Source organism: Bos mutus, chromosome 19 (assembly GCF_027580195.1).
Source record: "Bos mutus isolate GX-2022 chromosome 19, NWIPB_WYAK_1.1, whole genome shotgun sequence".
NCBI lineage: Eukaryota > Metazoa > Chordata > Mammalia > Artiodactyla > Bovidae > Bos > Bos mutus.
This window is the reverse complement of record NC_091635.1, coordinates 36,856,386-36,873,745: the sequence shown is the minus strand read 5'-3', so window position 1 is coordinate 36,873,745 and position 17,360 is coordinate 36,856,386. Positions and strand designations below refer to the sequence as shown.

Below are 17,360 nucleotides of genomic sequence, written 5' to 3'. Positions count from 1 at the left end.
ACAGAGGCAAGGCCCTAGCAGCTTCTGGGACCATTTGTCTTGAGGATCTTCCTTCAAAATTCCCTGCAGTGGCATTGACTTCCTCAGTGCTTGGCAGTTGAAGCAAGGGAACTACAAATTTCTGCGAGCTGACAGATTCAATTTTGTAGGGTAAGCCTTCCCAGTTAAGTAGCCAGCTCATTTGTTTGTCTTGGTTTTGTTTTGGTTTTGTGTATCCTTTTGTGTTGTGAGTTGACAGACTTGATTTTGTAGGTTAAGTTGCTCTAGTGTGCACACCAGGAACATATTCGCCCCTCAGTTTGGGCTTTTCCTTTATGGGACGAGCCAATTTGGTTGGGGTACCCTGTTGGAGAGGAGAATTGTATTTGGACTGTACCTGAGTTGGAAATGGTTCATTGGGAACTAGTTTGCTGTTTTTGTTGGGTAAGTCTACCCCATTTGGGAACCAGTTCATTGGCTTTGTAGGGTAAGTCTTCCTGATTTGGGAACCAGTTCTTTGGTTTGTAGGGTAAGTCTACTCCATTTGGGAACCAGTTCTTTGATTTTGTGTGCATTGATGCTGGAATTTGTTTATGTTGGAATTTGCCTACGTCTTTTGTGTTTTAGTATTATCAAACTTATAAAATGAGAAATACCCCATTTATCCAGAAGAAAAATTCCTTTGGGGGCATATATTAGATATATGAAGGTCCAAACGGTGATGGCCCCTGAATGGCTCATTCAATTATTATATGATCTTGCAGTTAGAAGCATTTTGGAAAAGAGAGGAACACTCTGATAATAAATGAAGAGACCTAGTGACAGCCTTGGACTTGTGGTGTTGGATTCTAATTTCTCCAGAGGAGTCTCAGGTAACTTTGACAGTGCAAAACAAATTGATTGACTTTCTAATAGATACAGGTGCCACATGTTCTGTGGTAAACATCAGTGCAGGGTGGACCAGAAAACATCTTAGTCTGTGCCAGTCACAGGAGTCCCTGGGGAAATTCAAAACCATTTGCTTTTATAACATCTAGAATGCCAGTTAGGGGATTTCACCCTGCAACATAGCTTCTTATATATGTCAGAGTGTCCAATCCCCTTTTCGGGGACAAGATCTTCTTTGTAGCTAAATGCTCAAGTAACTTTTTCCACCAGAACAGCTGGAAATTAGGATTCAACCGTGGAATTTGGACCTTGTCGATTTGGGAACTGTGCTTCCATTTGCGGAAGCTGGGTTCCATTTGGGGAACCTCAGGCTCCTGTTTGGAGAACTTCGGTTCTAATTTGGGGAGTTCTCCCCATGAAGGGAAATTCTGTTTATAAGGCACTCTGGGCACAGGTGACAGATCTAATGGGACGGGGAAGTCATCTTGGGGCATTTTGCCATTCAACTTGGAATGTGACTTTCCTGCTGGTAAGCTTTTGGTTTGCTCTGGTTTGGTAACATATAGACACCTGGTAGTAACTGCTCAGCTGGAATGGGAAACACTTCCTCGAAGGCTCCCCTCCCACCTGGGAGCCCTTTTGTTGTTCAGTTGCTAAGTCATGACTCGTTGTGACCCCATGGACTGCAGCATGCCAGGTTTCTCTGTCCTCCACTGTCTTCCTTGGGAAATTTTAAATAACTGGTTGAAGCCTAGGGAAGATTCTCAAAAGTGTTTGTAAGTAGATTACCAAAATGAGCTAAGTGAGGAAAAGTAAAACTCTTCAACATAGGCATAGGAGTATTTCAGTCCTTCAGTATCAGTGAGATAGCCACTCAGTTATTTGAAAGAAGAAAAAACAAAACTGCCCTTGTTTGACAAATATAGTCTTTATACAGGACAAGGAGTGTGACTCCGAGAATAATGCAAAGGTCATCAATCCTTTTACAACTCCCCAAACCTTCCCTGTTAATGCAGACTTCTCACTGTGGTGGCATCTCTTGCTGCAGAGCACAGGTTCTAGGTAGGCAGGCTTCAGTAGTTGCGATTCCCAGGCTTTAGAGCACAATAGTTTTTTAGGCTCAACAGTCGGGAAGCACAGGCTTAGTTGCTCCGAGGCATGTGTGATCCTCCTGCACCAGGGATTGAAGCCACGTCTCCTGAATTGGCAGGCAGGTTCTTAATTACTAAGCCACCAGGGAAGCCCTCTGCCATCTTTTTAACACGCAAACTTTGAAAAGAGGGTCAAGTAATTTAGAACTTGAGTTGTTTTCCATAAATATCAGTGAAAAGGGAAGAAACTTAAATTTTTAAAATTCAAATAGTTATTTATAAACTAGTGAGTTTTATATTGTGATATTTGATTCATGACTAAGTTTTGACAGTGAAGCAATGAGATCTCTCATTGTGTCTGTCTGGATGTATGTATGTCTCAGGATATGCCTTGTGTCACGCGAGTGTATGTTCCTCGGTTCTTTGTCTCGTCACAACAAAGATTTGGAGCAACGGACATTAAAGCCCTCAGCGCGTCACGGCTCTTGGGTCTTGGACAAACAGTGCTACAGCTCTTAGGCAAATCAGTGTTACAGCTCTATTTTATTTAGAAGATAGCAGGAGAATCCAAGACTTGAAGAGAAGAGAGTGGAGGAGTGCGTGGGGAGGGAGGGAGAGAGAGTGAGAGAGAGAAAGAGAGAGAGAGATAGAGTGCATGCACGCGGGAGAGAGAGTCCGAGAGAAAGCGCTTTGGCTCCTCCTTTTATATGTTTTTTCCTCCACCTGGGCCTGCCCTATGCAAATTGGACTTAGCCAGGAGTGCTGTTTGTTCTGCCTGAAGTTTTCACTCTGGTCCTCGGACCTTCCTTTGACCTTCCTTGTCTTTTAGCCACCGCCATTTTGGACTCCTTTTACCTATTCTACCTACCTAATACTTGGATATTATTGCTGCGGTTAATGTGTAGAAGAGCTCTATTTAATTGGTTTAAAGAAAACTAAGTGCTTACAAATCAAACAATCCTAAATACAAGAGAAATTAAGCAAAAATGAGTTTCAGGTTCATGGGAACTGGGGAAACAATATTAAATTAATACCTGGTATTAATGTTTGATGATGCAAATTTATCAGTGAGGAAAGTAACTTGATGTGAAGAAATTTTAAGGAAAGAAAATGCACATGAGATAAGAGCTCTGGGTGAGCTTTTAGAAATAATTATATATTGGAATCTCTCCAGGGGTATATATCAAGGGAATGATTTCAGTAAGCCCTGACTCTTGAATCTTCCCATTGTCAACTACAAATCAGCACTTGCCAAGAGCATTTGCCAGTGACTGAACGACAACAACAACAAGGGCATTTGCCATCTGCCTCTGCAGAGATTGAACCCTGTGCTGCTGCAGCTGCAGAACTTCGATACCTATGAGGGGAATTCAGGGTGGAGAGAGAGGTACTCTGTGCTCCAGGGAAATTGGTGGAATAGGTCTTTAGATAGTTAGATATTTTCAGGAACTGATTTCATGAACCCAATCCTTGAATCTCTTCATATCTAGACAAGCACTAGATCCCTTCAGGGTGACATCAGCTCCTCGTGATTAGCAGAAAACCTTTTGTAAAACAAGCGCTTGATTGCATTGAATACCCCCTTTATCAAAATCTTATACATTGACCTTCCCCCCACTGCCTCTTTGGAGCAGTCTCTCAGAGCTGTCTGAGGTGCTGTCTCCCGGGCTACAGTCCCCTTTTTGCCCCAGATAAAACTTAACTCGCAACTCTTATGTTGTACACCTTTTTAGTTGACACCATACATCAGTTCAGTTCAGTCATTCAGTCGTGTCCGACTCTTTGCGACCCCATGAACGGCAGCACACCAGGCCTCCCTGTCCATCACCAACTCCCAGAGTTCACCCAAACCCATGTCCATCGAGTCGGTGATGCCATCCAGCCATCTCATCCTTTGTCACCCCTTCTCTTCCTGCCCTCAATCTTTCCCAGCATCAGGGTCTTTTCCAATGAGTCAGCTCTTCGTATCAGGTGGCCAAAGTATTGGAGTTTCAGCTTCAACGTCAGTCCTGCCAATGAACACCCAGGACAGGTCTCCTTTAGGATGGACTGGTTGGATCTCCTTGCAGTCCAAGGGACTCTCAAGAGTCTTCTCCAATACCACAGGTCAAAAGCATCAATTCTTCAGCACCAGGTGGACCTTTGTTGGCAAAGTAATGTCTCTACTTTTTAATGTGCTGTCTACGTTGGTCATAACTTTCCTTCCAAGGAGTAAGTGTCTTTTAATTTCATGGCTGCAATCACCATCTGCAGTGATTTTGGAGCCCCCCAAAATAAAGTCTGACACTGTTTCCACTGTTTCCCCATCTATTTTCCATGAAGTGATGGGACTGGATGCCATGATCTTAGTTTTCTGAATTTTGAGCTATAAGCCAACTTCTTCACTCTCCTCTTTCACTTTCATCAAAAAGGTTTTTAGTTCCTCTTCACTTTCTGCCATGAGGGTGGTGTCATCTGCATATCTGAGGTTATTGATATTTCTCCCGGCAATCTTGATTCCATCTTGTGCTTCCTCTAGCCTAGTGTTTCTCATGATGTACTCTGCTGCTACTGCTAAGTCGCTTCAGTCATGTCCGACTCTGTGTGACCCCATATACAGAAAAATGCTAAATTCTTTAGCTTGAGATGTTGCCTTCTGGGTTTGAAGTCCAAGAAATTTCAACTTTTAGGTTGTCAATATTTCAAAGTCTACAATGATAAAGTAGACACTTTCCAAAGTGGAATAAAAGAAGAAAAATCTCAACATTTGGAACACTGGCACTGATAACAGAAAGATCCATCTGACGAAGCAGTTAGAATGATTGTCACTCTTTTTTCCACAAGATGTGGAATGGACATTGACAGTGGGGGATTGTTACAGGGAAGAGCCAATTTTGACTCCATGTTGGATCTGTGTCTTTGACTTTAACCTTTGCTTTCCATTGCTTTTGTTAAAATCATACACAATGGTCTGACTCATGATCCTGCCACTCTGCCTCTTAAACGGCAGTGCTTCTATTCAGCTCACAGAGAGATAATCCGCCCCTGCCCATCTGTGAATGGCTACAGAGAGAAGAAATTAATACATGCCCTCCCCAAGATTGGCCATTTCAGAAGACATTTGCTAGATTACTGGCCTTTTTACTTTACTTCCTCACTTCCTCCTCCTCTCTATTCTGTAAAAGAACCTGGCATCCAGGTCCCGACAAGATGGTTGTTTTGAGACATTAGTCTGCCCTCTTCTCAGCCTGCTGGCTTTCTGAATAAAGTCATATTCCTTGTCTCAACACCTCATCTTCAGATTCACTGACCTGTTGTGCAGTCAGCAGAGCGAGCTTGAACTTGGTAACACTTCCAAAGGATCTTCTGCCCTTGCTGATTTTTCAAAGTGCAAATGCTTCTCCCTCCTTCTCTTAAAAGACATTAAAATAATGACTTTCCCCTATAACTGTGTGCAGCACCCAGGAGCCATAATAGGGAAGACCCTTGTATCCTTTGACAAGTTAATTACCTAAGGGATATTGCCTATTAACTAGATTACACAGAATGGCCCATCTCTGGGAACCCTGCCTCCCAGGTAAAATACTTTTGTGTAACTCTTGCAAAATATCCCAACTAGGCCCATCTGTGAATGGCTGTAGGCAGGAAGAAATTAACACATCCCCTCCAGAGTCTGGCCAGAACCAGAACTTTCCCCCTCCCCTTTTAGTTTAAGAAGCTTGAATTCTAACTCTGGAAAGATGATACTTTGGGACAGTAGCCCACTATCTTCTCAGTCTGTTGGCTTTCTTAAAAAAGTTGCTAATCCTTACTCTCAATTTACAGGCCTGTTGTGCAGCAAGCAGTTCAAGCTTGGACTCAGAGCCACCCTCTCAAGCTGAGGGGCTTACCTTCCATATCTTCTCTATTTTTCATATTCCTCCTGTATGGTCAGGCCACTCAAGATGACTGTTCTCTCGCTCTCTGTACATCCCCTTTCCAACCAGTGCCTGCTTCATGTATAACATAAGACTGACCTTCCTACATACTTGCCCCAGGCCTCAGCTACTGATTGTTCTTACTAAAGGATTGGTGAGGGGCACGCCCCTTTACTGGTTTCCTTGGTGACTAATGAGCCCATCTGTTGTCAATTCCCCTATAATTGGCAATCTCCCCTGTTACCCCCCCATTTCCCAGGAAAGAAGACTGCCACCATTTCCTGCTCTCTGTCAGCTGCACATGGTAGGCTGTTACTTCAGACCCGGAAGCTCCCCAGTCGTTTAACCACTGATGGCTCTGTTGCTGACTCTGGGCTCTTCTGTCTTGAAGCTGGCCAAGCACAGCCCTTAGGCCTTTGGGATACAACCCAACACCTTTTTTATTTAATTTTTCTTCTTCCACTTAGTGTGTGTGCTAAGTTGCTTCAGTTGTATCCGACTCTGTGCGACCCTATGGACTGTAGCTCACTAGGCTCCTCTGCCCATGGGACTCTCCAGGCAGGAATACTGGATTGAGTTGCCAGGCCCTCCTCCAGGGAATCATCCACACCCAGGGATCGAACCCATGTCTCTTATGTGTCCTGCATTGGCAGGTGCGTTCTTTACCACTAGGGCCACCTGGAAAGCTGTGTCTCCGCTTAGTACTCCTTCCAAAAACAATTTACACTTATGGACCTTGTTTCATATTCCATATGAGTTATGAGTGGTTCTAGCTGCAAACAAGGTGATTAACTGGCTGAAATATTTCTGTCATAATAAGTACACAATGAGAATGTGGCACCAGCAACATCAGAGACCCAGTATCTTTCCCTCAGTCCACTTGGTCAAACAGAGTAGGATCCTGTGGGGCCTTCCCAGGTACAAATCCTTTCTCTATTCTGCGTTTCTTGTTTGTAGGAAATAGACTTCATTCAGCCTCCTTGGCCTGGTATCCCTGAGTCCCAAAACACTGATTCAAACAGTAGTTAAGGCAGGGAGGGGATGCCTGAAGAGGAGCAGTCAAGACACAATAGTGCAGTTGTGGGGCAGGGTCCTGGTTTCTCCTCAAGGAATATACATAACAATAGTTTTGGGCTCTTCTGCAGAGACTAAGACCCCCACTCAGGTAGAGGATGGTAACTTCAGGCTGAGCCGAGATTCCTGGAGCACCGCCCTGCTACCTCACCACCAACCAATCAGAAGAAACTCACAACCCTGCAGTCTTCCCGCCAAATTTTACCTATTAAAAACTTCCCCTGGAAAACCATCCGGGAGTTCAGGGTTTTTCTGAGCATGAGCCTCCAGTTTTCCTTGTTTGGACCTGCCATCAATCTTTCTTTGCTCCAGACTCCAACATTTCAATATATTTGGTTTCACTGTGTATCAGACACATGAACTTGTATTCAGTTCAATCACTCAATTGTGTCCGACTCTTTGAGACCCCATGGACTGAAGCATGGCAGGCTTCCATGTCCATCACCAACTCACGGAGCTTGTTCAAACTCATGCCCATCGAGTTGATGATGCCATCCAACCATCTCATCCTCTGTCGTCCCTTTTTCCGCCTGCTTCAATCTTTCCCAGCATCAGGGTCTTTTCCAAGGAGTCAGTCTTTCACATCAGGTGGTCAAAGTATTGGAGTTTCAGCTTCAGCATCTGTCCTTCCAATGAATATTCAAGACTGATTTCCTTTAGGATTGACTGGTTGGATCTCCTTGCAGTCCAAGGGACTCTCAAGAGTCTTCTCCAACACCACAGTTCAAAAGCATCAATTCTTCAGCGCTCAGCTTTCTTTATAGTCTAACCATCACATCCATATACGACTACTAGAAAAACGATAGCTTTGACTAGACGGACCTTTTTCGGCAAAGTAATGTCTCCACTTTTTAATATGCTGTCTAGGTTGGTCATTGTGTGGTAGTTTGAGCATTCTTTGGCATTGCCTTTCTTTGGGATTGGAATGAAAACTGACCTTTTCCCGTCCTGTGGCCACTGCTGAGTTTTCCAAATTTGCTGGCATATTGAGTGCAGCACTTTCACAGCATCATCTTTCAGGCTTTGAAATAGCTCAGCTGGAATTCCATCACCTCCATTAGCTTTGTTCGTAGTGATGCTTCCTAAGGCCCACTTGACTTCACATTCCAGGGTGTCTGGCTCTAGGTGAGTGATCGCACCATCGTGATTATCTGGGTCGTGAAGATCTTTTTTTTACAGTTCTTCTGTGTATTCTTGCCACCTCTTCTTAATATCTTCTGCTTCTGTTAGGTCCATACCATTTCTGTCCTTTATTGAGCCCATCTTTGCATGAAATGTTCCCTTGGTATCTCTAATTTTCTTGAATTGCACTCATCTCACATGCTAGTAAATTAATGCTCAAAATTCTCCAAGCCAGGCTTCCGCAATACATGAACCGTGAACTTCCAGATGTTCAAGCTGGTTTTAGAAAAGGCAGAGGAATCAGAGATCAAATTGCCAACATCCTCTGGATCATTGAAAAAGCAAGAGAGTTCCAGAAAAACATCTATTTCTGCTTTATTGACGATGCCAAAACCTTTGACTGTGTGGATCACCACAAACTGTGGCAAATTCTGAAAGAGATGGGAATACCAGACCACCTGAGAAACCTATATGCCTCTTGAGAAACCTATATGCAGGTCAGGAAGCTACAGTTAGAAGTGGACATGGAACAATAGACTGGTTCCAAATTGGGAAAGGAGTACGTCAAGGCTGTATATTGTCACCCTGCTTATTTAACTTATATGCAGAGTACATCATGAGAAACACTGGGCTGGAAGAAGCACAAGCTGGAATCAAGATTGCCAGGAGAAATATCAATAACCTCAGATATGCAGATGACACCACCCTCATGGCAGAAAGTGAAGAGGAACTAAAAAGCCTCTTGATGAAAGTGAAAGAAGAGAGTGAAAAAGTTGGCTTAAAGCTCAACATTCAGAAAACGAAGATCATGGCATCTGGTCCCATCACTTCATGGGAAATAGATGGGGAAACAGTGGAAACAGTGTCAGACTTTATTTATTTTGGGCTCCAAAATCACTGCAGATGGTGACTGCAGCCATAAAATTAAAAGACGCTTACTCCTTGGAAGGAAAGTTATGACCAACCTAGATAGCATATTCAAAAGCAGAGACATTACTTTGGCAACAAAAGTCTGTCTAGTCAAGGCTATGGTTTTTCCAGTGGTCATGTATGGATGTGAGAGTTGGACTGTGAAGAAAGCTGAGCGCCAAAGAATTGATGCTTTTGAACTCTGGTGTTGGAGAAGATTCTTGAGAGTCCCTTGGACTGCAAGGAGATCCAACCAGTCCATCCTAAAGGAGATCAGTCCTGGGTGTTCATTGGAAGGACTGATGCTAAAGCTGAAACTCCAGTCCTTTGGCCACCTCATGCGAAGAGCTGACTCATTGGAAAAGACCCTGATGCTGGGAGGGATTGGGGGAAGGAGGAGAAGGGGACAACAGAGGATGAGATGGCTGGATGGCATCACTGACTCGATGGACATGAGTTTGGGTGAACTCTGGGAGTTGGTGATGGACAGGGAGGCCCGGCGTGCTGTGATTCATGGGGTTGCAAAGAGTCGGACACTACTGAGCGACTGAACTGAACTGAACTGACTGAGGTCGGTCATACATCTCTGTAACATCAATGCCACAGAGTTCAGCAAACCCATGGGTTTCTTTGCATGTTCCAGCTTCCCTGGCTGTTGTGGTGGCCCTGTGATTTCTTTCAGCCAGTGAAATGTGGGAAATTAATGTCACTTCTGGGCTTAGGTGGTGTGGATCTGGTGCCTTCATTCCACTTTCTCCTCTATTTCACCTGGACAATCTGAGGGGGGCTTAAACTACAAGATGCTGGGCCCTGAAGATAGAAGCAGCCTGAGTTCCTGATTCACCAGTTAGAAGAGAGCCACCCATGCATATCATAGTGTGATATAGACAAATTTCCTTACAGGGCTTAGTGGTTTCTGCAGCACAGCTTAGCTCATCCTGACTAATACTTTCTCTAAGTTATCTTTTTTTTTTAATTATAAAAAATTAATTAGTAAACTAATTCTGGCACCATTTGCTGAAAAGACTTTTCCCCTTAAATTGCTCTGATGACTCTATTGGGAACTCTTATGATGGTAGAAGCGTGTATCTGTGACTAGGTTCTGCTGCATGTCCCATGGATCCATCTGTTGGTCCCAGTGCCAGCACCACAGTCTCCATACTGTAGCTTTGTGAAATAAAAGTCATATTTTTATGGCAAGACAAGAGATATTTAAACAAAAAATCTTCTCTGCCCTTTGATCTACGTTCTCCCCTCACTGTGCATTGTGTGTCTGGATTATGCATCACTCAAGCCTCCCCATCAGCAGGAATACCGGCTCAACTGTAAAGAGCAACATTCTCCCAGCATCAACTAGACAACTCCTGAAGAGACAGCATTCCTTCTTCATCTCGTATGGGGTCACGTGACTTACTAGCATGACACTTAGATCTGGATCATGTAAACTGTCAGTCATACGTTATCTGGGGTCTTCCCTGGTGGTGCGGTTCAGTCAGTAAAGAATCTGCCTGCAGCACAGGAGACCTGGGTTTGATCCCTGGATTGGGAAGATCCTTTGGAGAAGGAAATGGCAACCCACTCCAGTATTCTTGCCTAGAAAATGCCGTGGACAGAGGAGTCTGGTGGGCTACAGTCTATGGGGTCGCAAGAGTCGGACACGACTTAGTGACTAAGCTACTGGTGTAGTGGTTAAGAATCCACCTTGCAAGGCAAGCACCACGGGTGTGGTCCCTGATCAGGGAACTAAGATCCCACATGCAGTGGAGCGACTAAGTCAGACCATTGAAACCGCTGAGCCCAAGAGCCAGGACTAGAAAGTCTCTGTGCCACAAGGAAAAGATCCCGCATGACCGAACTAAGATTCCTCATGCCACAACTGAGACCTGATGCAGCCGAATAAACCGGCTAGTTAATAAGTATTTAAAAAATACGTCATTTGATGTATGGCCCTCTGTCTCAAAAACTTATATAACTGTGCCTTGACATCTAACAGATGGTTCTCAGAGCTTTCTGAGATGCTCTTCCTGGGTTATAATCCTCAAATTTGGCTCGAATAAAAATTTCCATTTCTTTCCTAGATCAACAGATTAATTTTTCATCAACATCTCATAGTAGGTCTTGACGTCAGGCTGTGTAAATCCTTCAACTTTGTTCTTTTTCAAGTTTGCTTTTGAAAAAAAATTATTGATTTGGCTGAGCTTGGTCTTAGTTGTGGTTCGCAAGGTCTTTGATCTTCTTTGCAGCATGCAGGATCTATTTCCCTGATCAGGGATGGAACCCCAGACTCCCTGCCTTGGGAGTGCAGAGTCTTAGCCACTGGACCACTAGGGGAAGTCTCTCGTGTAAAATTTAGATTCAACTGGTCAATTTTTTGGTAACGTGTTTGTCTGATTTTGGTACCAGAGTAATGCTGGCCTCATGAAATGATCTGGGAATGTTATTCCTCCCCCAAATGTTTGATATAATTCACCAATGAAACCATCTGATCCTAGAGATTTTTTATGGGAATATTTTTGTCAAATTCAAATTATGGAATAAATATAGGACTATTTCAATTTTTAATTTCATCTTGGCTTACGTTTTAAGTAACATCTTTATTGAGACATCACTCACATATCAAAAAGTGTACAGTTTTGAAGTGTATAATTCACTAGAGTTTTTTTGTTGTTGTTATTACATTCACAAAATTATGTAACTATCACCAAAATCTAATTCTAGAATGAAGTTAGTTCCCATTGAGTTTCTTGCTTTACTCTGCACTGCCCTCTGCTGTCTTCATCCTCTGGGGTGAGCCTCACCTAGTTCCACCTCAGTTGGGGATGGTTGCATCGGATGACTCAAAATTTTCACCATGGTTTGTCTGAGAATGACCAGGAAATTAAGTATTGGTTTGAGGGTTCCAAATCAGTTTTATTATGTGAGTGAATTTGGAAACACGGAGTATAATGAGGATCGACTCTTTTCAATGGAAGCTCAGGGCTTCCCTTGTGGCTCAGCTGGCAAAGAATCCGCCTGCAAAAAAGAATCCGCCTGCAACGTAGGTAGACCTGGGTTCGATCCCTGGGTTGGGAAAATCCCCTGGAGAAGGGAACAGCTACCCACTCCAATACTGTGGCCATGGAGAATTCCATGGACTGTATAGTCCATGGGGTCGCAAAGAGTTGGACAGGACTGAGCGACTTTCACTTCACTTCACTTCAAAGAAAGCTCATACGTGTCAGCGGTTCCATCCAATACGCCCTGGCTCTCTCCAGCCTCGAGAGCTGGTTCATTTTGCAGATCATCATTCCTCTGGCATGCAGTGATGTGGGATGGACTGATGCTTAGTAAACAGTTGTCCAAAAAAATGTCAGATGGAGGGCCAAGTACACACAATTTAATTCTGAACCCTAATTACCAAAATTTTAACTTTTTCTGCTTATACATAGTATATATGTCTATCATACAACATATTTTGGTATTTGTAAAATATCAAAAAGTAGGAAGAGAAAACAAGTCAACCCTCAAGGAAATCAACACTATTCATTGGAAGGACTGATGCTGAAGTTCCAATACTTTGGCCACCTGATGTGAAGAGCCGACTCATTGGAAAAGATGCTGATGCTGGGAAAGATTGAAGGCAAAGGAGAAGCCGGTGGCAGAGGATGAAACAGATACATCACCAACTTGATGGATGTGAATCTGAGCACACTTTGGGAGACAGTGAAGGACAGGGGAACCTGGCATGCTGGACTGCAGAGTTGGACATGACTGAGCAACTGAACAACGAAGGAAGAAGAAAAAACATTTTTACCAATTTTTCATTTTTTTTTCAGGAACAATCACATATAAACATTTTTGTGTGTTTAAGACTTTTTTCCGTCTGAACAATACATGGACCACCCATTCTGGCAGACCATGCTGCAGCCTCGGGGTGCCCGCCAGTCCTACCACTCCTTGGAGGTGGTTTGGGGGCTTGGGAGTGACTGTTCCTCTGGACCCGGTAAGAGAGGAGTCTGTACCTCTGAGGTGGCCCTGGCCCAGAGATCCAGGCCTGAGGTGGCTCCAGCCAGGGGAGGGACATTTTGGTCCAACTGATGCTGTCCTGGTTCTGTGCTGTGGATGCCCAGTGGACTGGGGTCTGGGGGGCTCAGTGCGTATCTAGGTCTTGAGAGCTGTTACATAGTCCACATCTAGGAACACAATGAGGGGGGTGGGTGGCTGCTGCAGATGGACACTTCCTGGTGACCTGCTGTATACCCCTCTTCAAGGAACCTCGCTTGGCCTGACCACCAGTGCATGCTGACTCCAACCTGCTTACCAGGTGTTGCTGGCCTGCCCTATGCACATACACATACACCTGCCTACATGTACACAGCAATGCGCATTCACACTCAATACACACATTTACACGGCAATTCACAGATATATGCAAGCACACGTGTGGACACCCATGCACACAGGCACATGCACTCATGTATGCTTCTGTGCATGCTGGCACACACACACTAGTTCCACAGTATGCTGAAAAGGTAAGTCTTAACAGGCAGTCTGCCTTCTGGAGCAAGGTTTGTCTTGCTTGTATCATTCCCTGCAGGAACCCCACCTCCACACCCCATATACTCTTCAGCTCACAGTGAAGAGCCCAGTGGGCAGCTTTAGGCTCAGGTGGGCCGGCAAGGCTGTAAGGAACACAGATCTGCCTGGGAGGGAGCTGGTCTCGGGCAGTGCCTTCATGGGAAGGAGCTAGATGCTGTGTGGCCCTGCCTGGAGCTGAGCTGCCAGGTGTCACTGGTTAATTAACACAATGAGCAACAGAGAGTAACAATCAAGCCTTTATTCACTTGTTGCAATAGCAGCGCGAGAGACCAGAAGGCAGGTGCTGGCTCCCCTTGTTCTGTTTCCTCCTCCTGTGGAAAGGCACTGTCAAGGTCAGTGTGGGTCGGCTGGCGGGGATGGGGACGTCTCACTGCAGAGGGGGCCCCAAACAAAAGGCTCCTGTTGATTCATGGACTTGCAGCCCCCGGGAGCAGGGAAGGATGGAAAGTACTGAGCAATGAGTCAGAGTGGAGGAAAAGTGTCTTCGAGATCCCTCAGGAAGGACCTCTCGGCCAAGAGACCCCGAGAAGGTGCCTCTGAATGGAGACAACCTGGCTAGGAGTAAGCTGCACCCAAGAGCACAGCTGTCCAGAGGGTCTTCAGCCTTGCGTGCAGTTCCCCGTGGAGGCAGAGGCCCTGGCTGGGCTCCCGTGGGAAGGGTGGCATCCCAAGAGAACAGCAAGGAAAGCGTCCGGAAGTCACCACTAGGGGGCAGCATCTCACACACCACCCTGGCCTAGAATCCTCTCTCCTGCAGGTGAGGGGAACAGGATGGAGCCCTGGGAGGCGGATGCCAGCCCCCTCCCAGACCCCCAGCACTGTCCTCCTCTCCCACAGCGCCAGGGTCACCCGGGCCCGCCCGGGGCTGTGGGAAGCCCTGCCGGTCAGCTGGAGCGCCTGCTGGGCGCCCGTATCTCCCTGGATGAGGGCCCGGCCGTCGCCGCCTGGAGTAGCCAACTAAGCCCAGGAGGGGGCAGCACTGTTCCAGCACTGTTCGGCCACTTGCATCTGGGGCAGAGCCAGACTTTGGGGTCGGGGATCACCGAGGGGCAAGGTCGCTCTGCTTCTGCACAGGACACCAATCCGTGTCCGGGTAGAGAAGGCAGTGGATGGACTTAAACCTGGGAGGGAAGTGGGGGTCAGGCTGCGGGAGGGGTGGGCTGGCCCTAGCACTCCTCCCCACGGCCGGCTCACCGCGTGGGATCCTGCTGCAGGCTGAAGCCCCCAGCCACGTTCACCACATTCTGTGGGTTCTCAGGTCCCCCGTAGCTCAGGGTGACCTGAGGGAGGAAAGGAGGCAGAGTCACTCAGGGCTGGCACCTCCCACCTTGCTCTCCAACAGAGACGCTGCTTGGCCTCCTGGATTCCAGGGCCCCCGCTGCCCCACCCCAAGTCAGCATTCTTAGGGCAAGCTCAGAACACCACGGAAAGGTGATGGGGCTTGATGGGGGCTGAGAGGTGTGGCCAGCACAGCAGATACCTGGGGGAGGCCGCTGGCACACGTGTAGGGGCGAGAGATCCTGAACCCCCTGCCTGGGCCAGGTCTGTAACACTGGTCATGCCCAGACCACTGTCCCCAGCCCTGCTGCTCAGGGCCACCTTCTGGAAGCTGCAGCAGCTGCTCTTTACAAACAGGCCCTCATGTGAGCCTGGGGGTCTCCATGGCTGGGACTCCAGGTCCCAGTAGCCTGGATTCAGGGTCCACGAAACTTTGCTGCCATGCTGGGACCCATGGTTGTCTCACCAGAATCCCTCCCTGAGCCCTTGCTCAGTTGGGGGGGGTCACGGGGGCACGGCCCCCATGTAGGGACGGCCATGGAAGCGGCAGGGGCCCAGCTGGCCTACCTGCTGGAGCAGGGTGTCGGGTGATAGCTTCTGTAGGTTCTCCAGGTGGGAGTGGAACAGCGAGCTGTGCAGCAGGCGAGCACCCAGCAGCCCCTCCACGATGTAGCCCACCGTGCAGTCGTCTGGCAGCCGTACCCGCTCGGCTGTGCTCATGAAGCCACCCAGGCTGGGGAGCAGAGTGGGGACAGGTCAGCGCCTCTCCAGCCTTGGGGAACCCCAACCCCAACAGCCAGCACCTGCTTCCCCCCCGCCATGCCTCCATCACCTGGCCCATGGGCTCATCTTGAGAGCAAGGCCTCTACTTAGGCAGAACCCGGCCCCACCGGTAGCGAACCAGAACTTGACCGTGGTCACCTGAAAAGGAGGGAGCCACTAGTCAGGGTCCCTCATCCTAACTCTTCATCTGGACACCCTGAGAATTGTCCTTAAGCTGCCCCTTAACTGCTCCCAGGCCCAGGGGCAGAAGCTTCCCAAGGCATGAGAGGACAGGGGCTTTCACAACTCAGTTGCCTGTGGCTCGAGCCCCTCCTGTCTTGCCCCAGTTCCCAAAACACCCCATCTGGGTGGACTGGGCATCAACCCCAGCCCTTCCTTGCTGGGGTCTCCATACTCTCAGCTGCTCCTCCCCGCTTCGCCCCAGCACGCACGGTTCCACCTCCCTGGATCCTCTCGGTAGCCTCGATGGGGTGGTCCAGGCTGGGCCGCCCCAGGTAGATGTCCTGGCTGGGTGAGAAGGTGGACAGCAGCTGCAGCAGGCCTTTGGGGTTCACATAGTTGTCATCATCCACGTGGCAGAACCACCTGGGAACGTGTAAAAGTCTGGAGCCAGGCTGGGCCCAGAGGGTGGGGGTGGGGAAGCCCCTGACCCAAGTTGGGGCCCAGCCTCCCTTGGCCCTGGGCCACCACATACTTGCGTCCGGACTCAATAAACTTGTCATATTCCACTGACATCTTGCAGCACAGAGCCTGGCGGGTGTGCACGGCAGAGCAATTGGTGTTGATGACGTGGCCACCTGCCCATTGGAGAAACGGAAGCACGAGGGCCGGGGTAAGACCTGCTGCCAGCCCACCCCACTAAAGTTGGGCTAAATGCTGCTGGCTGGCCAGCACGAGGCCTGTCCTGTTCAAGACCATGAAGTCGGACCCAATCACAGTCCTGTCTTGGCCTTGCTCATTTGACCCTGTTGCCACCATCCGAGGTCCAGGCCGATGACAACATTTGGAATCCCATGAAAGCAAACCCACCAGGAAACAGGACTGACAGGCTGGACCATCCCCATCAGGGCAGGCCTGGAAAGCATGGTTCCCTGCTGGCCCTTCTTCAGGGGACGTGGCTCCAGCCAGAGGCCCTGGGAACTCAGCCAGTGACCAAAGCATGGCTGGAAGGGTAGACCCTGGATGCCAGGCTCTGTTCTCTACCAGCTGTATGACCCTAAGCAGGTGCCTTAACTTCTCTGGACCTGTGTACACAGCAGGGGGCTGCGTGGCACTGGATCGAGAGATAGCTGAGGAGACCCCTCAGACACGGCAGCCGGGCTGGGCTGGGGAGGGCACTCACCTCCCTGGAGCTGTAGTTCAGGGTCATCCCCGTCGGTAAAGATAAACGTCTGTAGAGAGATGACCTGTGAGGTTTCAAGGGGCAGCCCTCCACCCCAGGGACTCTGGGCCTGGCAGGGCCTTGACCTGGTGAGCAAGGGTGAATGAAGCTGGACAGGTGAGCCTGGGTTTGGGGATCCAGGAGAAGGGAGGGTGGTGAGCCAGGGACAGCCTGCTCTACCCGCAGCATCCCCAGTGCTGCTAGGACCAGGCTTCCTCTTGCTGGAGGAGTTTCTGGGGTCTCAGCCCAGTGTCATCCGGGAGAACCCACTCAAGACTAGAGCCCGAAAAGGGGCAGGAGCGGGTGGGCACTGGGGGTCCTGGGTCCCTGCATTCTCAGGCCTGGGCCTGACAGCCATGCTGGGGACACATCTGTGGGTAG

The 17,360-nt window shown here is 48.0% G+C and overlaps 1 protein-coding gene across 1 annotated transcript; it reads right to left on the bottom strand.

The window, feature by feature from the left end:
* Positions 1 to 13,760: 13,760 nt before the first annotated feature.
* On the bottom strand, positions 13,761 to 17,168 carry RFNG (RFNG O-fucosylpeptide 3-beta-N-acetylglucosaminyltransferase). Its single transcript, XM_070357333.1, has 8 exons — positions 17,160 to 17,168; positions 16,941 to 16,989; positions 16,293 to 16,395; positions 15,993 to 16,128; positions 15,648 to 15,736; positions 15,383 to 15,548; positions 14,732 to 14,817; positions 13,761 to 14,288 (listed from the first exon to the last, which is right to left on the bottom strand). The coding sequence occupies exons 1-8, from the start codon at positions 17,166 to 17,168 to the stop codon at positions 14,093 to 14,095; spliced, it is 834 nt and encodes a 277-aa protein (XP_070213434.1). The 3' UTR covers positions 13,761 to 14,092.
* Positions 17,169 to 17,360: the final 192 nt, after the last annotated feature.

Coding starts and splice junctions, on each gene's coding strand:
- RFNG (XM_070357333.1), bottom strand. Junction 15,549..15,647: donor AAGATGAGCCCATGGGCCAG/GTGATGGAGGCA, acceptor TCTGCTCCCCAG/CCTGGGTGGCTTCATGAGCA. Junction 14,818..15,382: donor CCGACACCCTGCTCCAGCAG/GTAGGCCAGCTG, acceptor TTCCTCCCTCAG/GTCACCCTGAGCTACGGGGG.